Source organism: Syngnathoides biaculeatus, chromosome 5 (genome assembly GCF_019802595.1).
Source record: "Syngnathoides biaculeatus isolate LvHL_M chromosome 5, ASM1980259v1, whole genome shotgun sequence".
Lineage (NCBI taxonomy): Eukaryota > Metazoa > Chordata > Actinopteri > Syngnathiformes > Syngnathidae > Syngnathoides > Syngnathoides biaculeatus.
In genome coordinates this window covers 25,774,281-25,786,490 of record NC_084644.1, presented here as the reverse complement: position 1 = coordinate 25,786,490, position 12,210 = coordinate 25,774,281, and the positions used below count along the sequence as shown (strand labels likewise).

Sequence of the window (12,210 nt, the reverse complement as noted above, 5' to 3'; positions counted from 1 at the left end):
TAACACACTTGCTCAGTTTAGCTCCCTCCGCTCAATGCGTTGATTGGACCCCATTCAGGACTCCTTGGTGAAAGCATCCTTTACTCTATTTTCCTCACATTTTTCAACCACTATAAATACCGTATCCATGAAATATTTTATGCTGTATTAAGTTGTATTGTTTCATCAAAACAAAAGGTCCGCTGCCGCAGAGGAGAGGAGACCTTGACCTTAAACCCTCACTGCAGTAGCTCCGTTTCTGATGACTCTCATTAAAGTTAGTTGTAAACAACAGAAGAGAAAGACTTAATCCTTTTCAGGGGAATAATTCAAATTTATGAATAAAGTCGGTGTTAACTTGCTGTGCGGTGAATGAAATTAATGTTTTTGGGGGTTTTTTACAATCGAGCAAAGAATGAAATAGTAAGAGTAACATTGGGAGCAGCGATGAGCTTTTGTACGAGCCCTTGGCAAAAGTCAGGAGGTATACCAGATGGAGGACTTGATTCCAGTATATTGTGAACCCCAGCTATTTGTGGGCCTGCAAATTAGTCCTAGCACAAATTCAAAGAAATGAATGCCCCCCCCCAAAAAAAAGGAAACAAATGATAATTAAATTTATTAAGGCACACACAAAAAAAATCCAAACCTTTCTGACCCTCTGTGAAAAGGTAATTACCGCCTGAACCTAATTACGGTTTGTGCCACCCTTGGCAGCAATAACTGAAATCAATCATTGGCGATGAGTCTTTTGCATCGCTCTGGAGGAATTTTGACCCTCTTTTTTGTTTCAACTCCACCATAGGTCACACCACAGCATCTCAATTGGATTTAAATCCAGTATTTGACTTGGCCACTCCAAAACCTTTATAGTTTTTTTTTTTTTTTTTGGAGCCATTCAGAGGTGGACTGCTGATGTGCTTCGCATCGTTGTCCTGGTGCATGATCCAAGAGCGCTTGAGTTTGAGAGCATGAACTTAGGACCAAACGTTCTCCTTCAGGATTTTCTGGCACACAGCATAATTTATTGTTCCATCAGTCACAGCAACTAATTAGGCTTCATGCAGGGCAGCGTCGATAGGAGTTATTGTTGATAGAGCCTGACTCTGCCCTCTCCAGTTTCTGGGTGCTGGAGGAGGAAACCCAGGGTGTCCAGGGAGGAGCTGGATATTCTGCGAGTGATCTGATGGTCGCAATGTACACCGTCCCCATATCCTGTGGACACCACCCCCAAGACGTCAGTTGTCGCAGGAGGTTGGAGCGCTGGTTCATGACTTGGCTCAAGTGCCGGACATGTTCGTTGAACGTGAGCTGGCGATTGTATCGAACCCCGAGAAAGATGGGAGTGGGATTCATCTTGAGTCTGGAACCCCCAACGGTGATGTTTGGGCACCATGAGGATTTGGCAACGTCCATCATGAAGAAGGGAACTTCTGATTTGACTAGTTGAGAGTGACATGGTTGTCTGCAGACCATTGGTGAACTTTGAAAGCCTCCGACTCCAGCCTTACTGCTACTTCTTCCTTATTACGGCTGCTACAGACCAGTGCCAAAGCATCAGCGTTGGCAGAGAAGAGGGTGGAGGACTCGAAGGAGTCTAGCAGATCATTGATGTAAATTGTAAAGAGAAGTGGACACAAAACTGAGCCTTGAGGGAGTCCTTCTTCAAAGATTCGGCAGCGCCCAATGGTACAATTAACCCTGACTCGCGGTGTACAGTTGGTGAACCAGGCCTTAATCCACTCGACAACGACTCCTTGATCCAATCCTGTCACGCACCCACTGGGACCTTTAGCAGCTCTTTTCACGCCAAAACGGCTGCACTGAACATGGCCATCACTTGGCTCAGACAGAATAGCAACTGGTCCTCAGCCTTTATCATCATGGACTGCAAGTCCCTCCTTCAATCCCTCAACGACCCCACTGCCTTATACCTGTCCACCCTCTCCATCAACTTCAACCTTGCAGCCTTTCCTCCCACCAAAAAGATCCAACTAATATGGGTCGCAGGCCATTTCAACCTCCCGGGCAATGACCTTGCAGACGAGCAGGCCAAACTTGGTTCCTCCCTAACCCAACCAATCACTCCACTCGATGCCCAAACACGCTTACCGATCAACCGCACTCAAAGAAGAAGAAAAAGAAGATCACAGCAAGTTGTCCTGGTCCTGTGGCAGCAAAGCATTCACAGACCATCAAACTGCCACCATCATGCTTCACTTTTTATCAAATGCTGTACCATTTTACGCCAGATCCACACCTTCCAAAAAGTTCAATTTTTGACTCGTCAGTCCACAGCTCTTTCCCCGAAAGTCTTGAGGATCATCAAGATTATTTTTTGCAATTGTGAGATGTTTGTTTTTTTGCCTGGGTACTGCGCCATGGAGGTTATATTTGGCCATTGTCTTTCTCATGGTAGAGTCATGAACACTGACCTTAACTGAGGCCAGCAAGGCCTGCAGGTCTTCAGATTTTGTTTGAGGTTCTTTTGTGACATCTTGGATGAGTCATCCTTTCACTCTTGGAGTAATTTTAGTTGGTCGTCCACTCCTGGAAAGGTTTGCCACTGTTCCCAGTTTTCTCCATTTGTGGATAATTTCCTCTGACAGTGGTTTGCTGGTGCTCCAATGCCTTAGAAACGGTTTGTAACCTTTTCCAGACTCACAGAGCTCTGAGGCCAACGCTCTATAGCTAGGGAACATAGGTGGTAGGTTAACATTAATTGGAGACTCTAAATTGTCTCTAGGTGTGATTGTGAGTGCGACTGTTTGTCTCCATGTGCCCTGCAATTGGCTGACAACCAGTTAGGGGTGTACCGTGCCTCTTGCCGGATGACGGCTTGGATTAGCTCCAGCACTCCTGCGACCCTCATGAGAATAAGCGGCTCAGAAAATGGATGGATAGATAGGCCTTCATTACTGTAAAAAAAAAAAAAAAAAACACACACACACACATGGTTCTGCAGGATTGTAGCATTATGACTTGAGTTGTTGAAGTTACCAAATGTGGTTGGTTCCTTAAGTAATAAATTGCTATCTTGCAAGTAATTCTTGTGTTAGACAACAATGCTGACCGAGTTGTCTAGTGAAAAAAATTTAATATAATGCATCGTCATTTTCATGTCTAGCACGCTTCCTTTTTTTGTATTCTGATTGAAGTAAACCAAATGCTCAGTGTTTCTTTTTTTTTTTTTTCTTCTCCTCGGATTAAGCACCATATGTCTGTATTGCACATTATTACATACCCTGGACCAAAAATACAGATTGTCCAAGAAATGGAGCAGCTAGTACAGGCCGCAAAGGGATGAATGAACGTCCAACATTTACTGTAATTACTCCTTCATGAAGCTATAAAAGTGAGAAAGTGAGGGGAAATGGTTTGAGGAGAGTGGTGTGAAAAAGACACTGAGCTCAGTGTTTGGATCTTTATTTAATAATTGAATAATAATCTCCTTGGAGACCTGACCTAGAACCGGCAAGGAGGAGGAGGAGGAGACCCTGCAACAGGCCAAACATGTCACTCTGCTGCCCCCTAGTGACTTTTTGGGAACAAACGCACACGCGCAAAACCTTGATCGAACTTTCCCACTGACTGCCACTGACACACTGCATGCGCGTGATTTACAGCAGATATCAGCCACGGTCAGTCATGGAAAGAGAAAGATGACTTTAGGATGTCAGGAAGGAATATGTTTCATTTTGTCACCTCAAATGCACTTAGCGCACACACACGAGTGCACAGACATTCAGACCTTATCTTGCTGTCAGGAAAGCAAACTCACTTTCCGGCCTGATGGCAAGCGTTGCATTCAGTTGGACTTGATGTACGAGCGCTGGGAGTAGGGGACGACGTGGCACTAACATTGAGCGAGAAGCGCTGGCCCCCAGGGCCCCTGAGTCCATTCTGAAACCACCGCAAATAGTGCATTTACTTACACACCTGCTTTGTGTTATTTGTAACTCAGTAGATGTATATGGCTCCTGTCGCCGTGTCAATACTCTTCTCCAATATGCAATTAAACCACGAGCGTGCTGGAGTTTCGTTTTTTTTTTTTTACCTGTCAAGATATAACAATACCCACACTTTTCTAACAATTCAAGAGATTCAAAAAACGTGCTTAGTAGGTTAATTGAAGACTGTAGGTTTGAATGTTTGTTATATGTGCCCTGGCGACCAGTTCAGGGTGTAACCGGCCTCTTGCCCTAAGTCAGGAAGCCCACGACCCTAGTGAGGATAAGCAGCATGGCAGATGGATGGATGATTTTGAATCCCAATACACTTGTCCCTGGCTCCATGTTCTGTTATGACTGAATATCTCGTTTGGTTTTCCAGTGTTACTTGCAGACTAAATCCTTCTATCACGGTCATCCAATCTCAGTTCCGGCTTTTTCATCTGGGTTTTGGATGGTTTCTGAATTCCATCTTCCTCTTTTGTAGCTTCATTGAATACTTTAAATTGTTCATTTGTATGAGTGTAAGTGTGAATGACAGCTTGTTTGTTCTTAAAAGCGTGACTGCCGAAATAATGATCATTTTGTCTCTGAATTTCATCACAAATTCTTTCATTCTGTTTGCGGTTAAGTTGAACACAAAACGGTGCTTGTGTTATATGAATGACAAAAGGTGGATGGACAGATTGAGTGGAGCTTCTGCCATCTAGTGGAAGAGTATTTAATTGTTGTGCCTGTCCTATACTGTACATCACTCTTATGACTGCATTCTTTGCTAATGGAAATATATTTAGCACTACAATAGTGCTAATCAGCAATGTCCACGTTTGTCTGTGTTTGTATCCAGCCTGCGTCGTGAGGGGTACACGATGCAGGTGAACGTCAACGACTACCTGGACATCTACTGCCCTCACTACAATGACAGCCAGCACACGGTGGGCACCAGCGAGCAGTACGTCCTCTACATGGTCAGCTACCGCGGCTACAGGAGCTGCGACCCCAAGTTTGGCTTCAAGAGGTGGGAGTGCAACCAGCCGCACGCTGCCCATGGCCCCATCAAGTTCTCCGAGAAGTTCCAGCGCTACAGCGCCTTCTCGCTGGGCTACGAGTTCCACGTCGGACAGGAGTACTACTACATCTGTACGTGCTCAGGCTAAATCCTCATCTGTCAATCGGTTGTGAATTTTATATTATTTTGGTATTCATATCTGATTTTTGTTTTTTGCAGCCACGCCGACTCATCACCACGGCCGCAGCTGCCTGAGACTACGTGTGTACGTTTGTTGCTCTACAGGTGAGTCTCATGTTTTTTCCAACCTCAACTGAGCCCCATCTTGGCTGGTCTGGCCACATGGCGACTCGCTCAACTCACACAAAACACATCTGTATGTTTGAATGGGGACACCTGCTGACTGCATCCTGGTGGGCATACCGCTACTAAAAGTGATTTTGAAAGATTACTTAGATCTCTGTTCATATTTTCAGGTTTAAAGTGGACTGTGTTATGGAAAATTGACTTTACAATTGCTTGCACACAAATGTAGTTGGGTCGCTGTGTGCTGCCCAACCATCAAGTGAGAAATTAAACAATCAAGTCACTCTGAATTGATTTCGTGATTTTCTGTAACATAACCAAAAAGTTCTGAAAATATTTAATTATCACTTTTAAGGTACCTTCATTTATTCGTGGAAATGCTCAATTTGCATTGGGGCTAAGTCCATGCACTTAGAAGGGGTCCCGCATATTGGTTATCCAGCATGTGTCACTGCATGCGCCATACGCACAGATCCTCAGACTAATTAACAAAGTATACTTCGGCGGCTTGATGATGAATTGCTGCCTTCAGAAAGGAAAATACAATGCATGCTGTCTTTTTAGGGACTTAAGAGTGTTTGTGTGCTTCACAGTTCAAACTCACTTCAGCAGTCGTACCTAGCTCTCCCTCTGGTTAACATGGTACCAAATGCCGTCCCTTATCCCAGCAATATATGGGGTGGGGACAATATGACGGGCAGCACGGTGGCTCAGTTGGAAAGCGTTGGCCTCACAGTTCTGAGCTTCTGGGTTCAATCCTGGACCCACCTGTGTGGAGTTTGCATGTTCTCCCCGTACCTGCGTGGGTTTATTCCGGGCACGACGATTTCATCCCACAAAAAAAAACATCCAACATTAACTGGAAACTCTAAATTGCCCTGAGGTGTGTTTGTGAGTGCGGCTGTTTGTTTCCATGTGCCCTGCGATTAGCCGCAACCAGTTCAGGGTGTACCCCGCCTCTTGCTCGTTGACAGCTACGATAGGCTCCAGCAATCCCCGCAACTTTTGTGAGGATAAGCGGCTAAGAAAATGGATAGATAATATAACAGTCACTCAATTGAAGGAAACAGCACTCTCCCTACAAAAAGGTTAATTTCAGCAAGATAAAGTGTGTTAAGTGTATTTTATTACTTGATAATCGGGGTAAGCATGTTACAGACAGGTTTTTAAAATACTTGGGAATTTTTTTAGAATTGGAAAGAATGCATATAATGTCTCTTTTAAAGCCCAAGTGTCATCCCTATAAACATTCTAAAATGGATATTGTAATGAAAAATACATATAACATTATTCACTTCAATGTCTCTGCAAAAAAAAATAAAGAGTGGAGAGTGCGTCATCCATGCGCAAAGTTGCGGAAGTCTCATTTGCCATTCAAGTGGTAGCCATATTGGCTCCATCGTCTGTCCGTGATGTCACACTGGGACATTTGCCATTGAAAACACGCTGTATCACCTACTATGGGAGACGAACACACCCCTTCTGGCCTTTAATGTTCCGCAGAATATAAGTTTGTATATATTTTTTCAAATGCTTTTCCACATTACGTTCATGGGTGAGGATGAGACAATCTGTGGTGACTTTGGGCAAGAGGTGATGCACTTGTACCCCTGAAATGGTCGCAAGCCAATTGACCCCTCCATACAGGGCACTTAACCACGCCTCCTGAAGTTACGTCACCCCACGTGTGCTAACCTCAGACAAACAATTAGCAAAAAGGGAAACTGTCCGATTTACAGGCTGATTTCTCACTCGCATTCTTAGCTAACAGTGAAATATCGTTGAAAAGCAGACATCAGGGCTCCAAGTATTTCAGCGAGGGGTATTTCAATGGTATTTCTATGCATATCGACGGAGAAACCATTGATATTAGCGCGAGATGTTTTCGGAGTCAGAGGAAGACCGAGAAGCCACATAATATAATATATTATAACCCAAAGACGAATTCGTCATTGACAGTTGCCTATTTTCGTGTTACCTATCACACTTGTGTGCAGATGTATTGAAAATCAAAGATAGGGCTTACCTTCGTGCAAACATATCTGTTCCGGTTGATGGATTCAGTTGATCATGCGGTCTTCCACAAAGTTTGATCCATCGAAGGCATTTTTCGTACTGGGTCTTCGCTTTTGGAAAGGATACGAATTGAACTCCACCAACTAGCCTTTCAGGATACCTGTCTTCACTATTACAAAGTCCGTGACAACACCTCTTAACCATATCTATTGTTAAAGAACCAAAATACGCGATAAAACGCTAACAAAAGCTATACTGGACCATGCAACGTTGTCTGAGGGAACGGCGGGTGCAAAAAAAAGGGCGTGGTTTATGCAGATCTCTGGCCTCTGATTGGTCACCGACGCGGATGACGGAATTTCTACGGGGGGGGGGGGTCAATTGCAGGACACATCCAAACAACTTTTTACACCTGTGGACAATTTCGAGTCTTCAGTGAGCCGACCATGCATGTTTTGGGAATGTGGGAGGAAGCCAGCGCACCCGCAACAACCCACACGAGCACAAAGAAATATGCACACTCTGGACACAACAGCATGAAGTGAGACTCGAATGCAGATCTTTGTAATTACGAGGCACATGTTCGAACCACTAGGTGACCATGATGGTTGATTTTTCTCAGTACATATTTTTTGTCATGTTGAATATTTGTCAGGGAAGTCACAACTCCACACACACTCTTGCACATCGACACACGCTCACAAAAACAGTCTAAAACAGGTATAGTATTATTAATACTCCGGCTGAGTTTCCCCTGCAGCGTTTCCATGCACAACCCGCTTTTGCTGTTTTTCCCTCCCTCCTTCTCTCTTTCTATCCTTATGTCCACCTCTCTATCTTTCTCTCTCTCTCTCTCTCTCTCTCTCTCTCTCTCTCTCTCTCTCTCTCTCACTCTCTCTCTCTGTTTTTCTTCAACATCACCTCATTTCTGTCTGTGATGGTCCTCCTTCCCATCTCACTCTTCCCCCCTCACCACCATCCTCGCTCCTTGTCAGAATCAATTTATTGCTGCTATGTATGGTCAGTGGGTGGCTGTGTGTATGTATGTAGCCTTTACCCATCTCATGGCTCTGTAACACACACACACACCACACACACACACACACACACGCACGCACGCACACACACACACACACAGGCACTTTGATTGCTGGCCTGTCTGGTTGTTTTAACTTCGCCATCCCTGAAATATTAACCTCTCCTTCCTGACAGACTCTGTTGCGTTTCGTCCCTCTTCACAGCTAACCCCCCACTCTCCCTTCCGCGGGACTCGCCGTCCTGCCGTGGCTTGTCAGTCATAGCGCTTCTGGCCATTTCCCGAACCCCAATGCTCTTTGCTTTGCTGCTTCCTTGCAGGCATCCGTCAAGCTCTTGGGTGAGAAGTAATTAAAATTTCTTTGGTCAGTGGTTTAACCCTTGCTCCCTGGTCCTCTCTTTCTTAGCCTCTGATGTAGATGATGAGCCAGAAACAACAGAGGCCGACTACACACTTCGACCGGGCCTAAAAATGGACGACATTGGTGAGTCATGTTTGTCTTTGCACCTGAGTGAGTGTGGAAATCATCTTTGAGGCATATTTGGGATGGAACAAGACACATTCACACATGTTCACATTGGAATTGCAGCTGGGGCATTATTGTTCATGTCAAATGTCATAAAAGAACATGAATCTCACTTCTTTCTACAAGTAGAAATCTTTACTAATAACGAACAAATGGCCCCTCTCACATAGAAATTGTCTGGAATTGCTTATTATAATTTTTGTCAGATTGCATTTCGAGAAATTTTAAGTACTATTAAGTCAAGTTATTCAAATTTTGAATTAAAGTTAGTTTTTTGTTAGTGTTGAATGGGTATCATATGGCTTGTGATGACACAGAAATGTGTTAATAGGTTTTACATTTTCATAGTTTCATTTACATGTTGAGATTTAATTTAAAAGGACTTTTATTTATTGATTTAATTTTTTTTTAAGTCATGGCTGAAATGGAACTACGTGATGCACTTGGGCCCCAGCATAAATCCCCCTACACCCTCGGTATAAAAACCCAAGCACTTTCATTTGTGTCAGTGGCTAAACGCCGTAAATATGAGTTACTTAGGTCAATCGCACTCTGACAGACAGATAAGAGCGATAAAGTGAATGGTCGCGACAACACAATCCAACAGTATCTCAAATTGATGGAAAAACTGAAAGGAAAAACTGCAACCTTTACTTTTGAGTCTCCACATGCATTACACTGTAATGTACTTTTTATTGAACTGCAAAAACATGGTGTGATTGTCATGGAGAAGACTTTTTGTCAGTGAACTGGTGGTACCCTTGCATTTCGACAACAGAGAATCTCCGCACTTTGATTTCTAGCTACTGTACATTTATGCCACAATATAACAAATTATATACTGTATGTACAGTATACATAAATAGAGAGCTGCTTCAAACCCAGGGACCCCTTTATTGTGCTAAAAGCTCAAGACTGTGTGTGTGTGGTTTTTTTTTTTTTTTTTGATGGACTGTTGTAAACGATCCCACGACCTGGTGGAATATAATCCAGCCACTGGAGGCTTTAAGTGGATATATTTTCACAGCGCAGACATGTAGGGATGTGTTGGAATCAGGGAGATGCTAGATGTAGCAGTGTTTGATCGACACTGAACACATACTTTCAGTGGACGTGCCCACATCATTTGAGAGCAGAGACAATTGCTTTATTTTTTTTACGATTTTGAAGCCTCATTTGATGTATTTTGATATATAAATATATATGTCTCGATTGCAAGCAACTCCACAGAATCAAGCAGATTCTTGAGAATCAATGAATTATGCCCATCCCTACATCGCAATTTCTGTACATAAGCCCGTATTAATAAGAATTCTCATTGAAAGTTTCCTGGAATTTTAGTCTCAACTGCAATTTAGAATGTGTCTTGATATTGCCTCCCGGACCAGACATTGGGCACCGCTGCAATTGGAGCAGTGCAGATGACAAACATGATGAGTCAATTTGAGACTTTCGAGCCTGACTGTGTATTGCATAGTGAGTATATACACAGAGGCTGGATTTTTTCCACTAAGTTACACCATATTGGCAAGCCTTATGTTGCTCAGGCTTATAGAGCAATTGATGTCACTGGAAAGATCCTAAATCTGTCAGTGCTGAGTTAATGTTGGCAGCGATGCGGCTAGTAAATCGGTACGTGACAGACCCAATTAAATGTCTCCGCCATCCGTGTGCCAGATCCCTTTACAGCAACAAAAACAACATCAACGTGCATTCAGCAAGGTCTTGTTATGCAGGCAGCCACTTGGGCATCAATCCTCATCCTGTCAAGTGTTTGGACTCTTCTGTGGGAGCTGGTAAAATACGCTTGTAATTAATCTCTGTGTGTGTGTGTGTGTTAATGTGGGTGTGGGTGCTTTGTCTCATAAATCATTCTATTGTCATATCTGTCACGTGAAAAGTCATCACTCCTGTGGCAAATGACTGCAGATCATATGAACTTGCTGGGATAACCTGTACGTTCCGCCGCGTACTTCCTCACCCCACTCCTCTCTTTGTGTGGTTCCTGTTTATTTCTCAACCTCATTGCACCATTGGAATGCAGCCAAGGGGGGGTTTTACCAAAACTCTCTTCGTTCACTTTTGGAAGTGTCAGATTGAGTGTTACCCCAACAGCTTACTTGACATTTTTGGATCCTTGGATGTACTGATGTACTGACTCAGTATGTTTTCATACCATTGCATTTATAATAATAATAATAATAATAATAATAATAATAATGAGCTTAGAAAACGGATAGATAGATAGATAGATAGATAGATATAGATAGATAGATAGATAGATAGATAGATAGATAGATAGATAGATAGATAGATAGATAGATAGATAGATAGATAGATAGATAGATATAGATAGATAGATAGATAGATAGATAGATAGATAGATAGATAGATAGATAGATAAGTACACTCAAATGTCATGCCATTTTCAAAAATTGTATTTTCTGTTTTGAATGATATTTACTTACACAAAAAATCAACACGTTTGTTTAGTACAATCACATCTAGGGACAATTTAGAGTGTCCAATTAATTTAGCATGTTTCTGGGATGTGGGAGGGAACCAGAGTGCCCGGAAAAAACCCACGCAGACACTGGGAGAACATGCAAACTCCACACATGCAGGCCCTGCATTGAACTCTGGACCTCAGGACTGTGAGGCCAACACTTTCCATCTGATCCACTGTGCCATCTGACTAGAATCATTCAAATAAAAAAATGAAAACATTTGAAAATAAAAAGTATAATTTAAACAGCTTTTAGTGCAAGAAATATCACTGATGTAGAAGTGTAGTAGAGGAAGTGGAGATTTTCATTTGGATTTGAAAACACTCACACTTGGAGCTGACATCACCTCTGTTGGCAGCTCATTCAATGTATTTATTTATTTATTTTTCATTTATTTGTTCGTTTGTTTGTTTATTCATTGATGCATAATAGCTAAATGCTGCTTCACCATGTTTGCTTTGGACTCTTCCCTCCCCTATTTGACCTGAGTCAGACGATCTCAGAGGTCGACTAGGTTTGTATTCCATTTAGCATTTCTTTCATGTATTGATGACCTAAACCATTTGGTGATTTATAGACCAGTTGCAGAACTTTAAAATCTACTCTAAAACTGACTGGAGGATAGTGTAAATGCTTAAGAATCGGAGTTACGTATATACTCTGATTGTAGACACTTTGCAGTAGTTTTTACCTACTATTTTTTAAGTGTGAATGAGCTCAAACTTTGGAATCTTTCCTCCTCGCTTGCTCCCATTGCACTAATTTCACTGCTACTTGGGTCCCCAGTAACATCGAAGCCGTTGGAAAAATGATTCATGTGAAACTCCGAGGCAGAGATTAAGCTCCCCTTTTTTTTCCTAATTGAAGTTTGACGGTCATTC

General features: G+C 42.8%; 1 protein-coding gene across 1 annotated transcript in view; it reads left to right on the top strand.

The window, feature by feature from the left end:
* The window catches only part of efna3b (ephrin-A3b), an 88,340-nt gene that overhangs the window by 62,338 nt on the left and 13,792 nt on the right, over positions 1-12,210 (top strand). Inside the window, exons 3-5 of the mRNA XM_061820212.1 lie at positions 4,777-5,069; positions 5,158-5,223; positions 8,703-8,780. Of these exons, the coding sequence (XP_061676196.1) occupies positions 4,777-5,069; positions 5,158-5,223; positions 8,703-8,780 (437 nt within the window). The remainder of the gene's footprint in view (positions 1-4,776; positions 5,070-5,157; positions 5,224-8,702; positions 8,781-12,210) is intronic.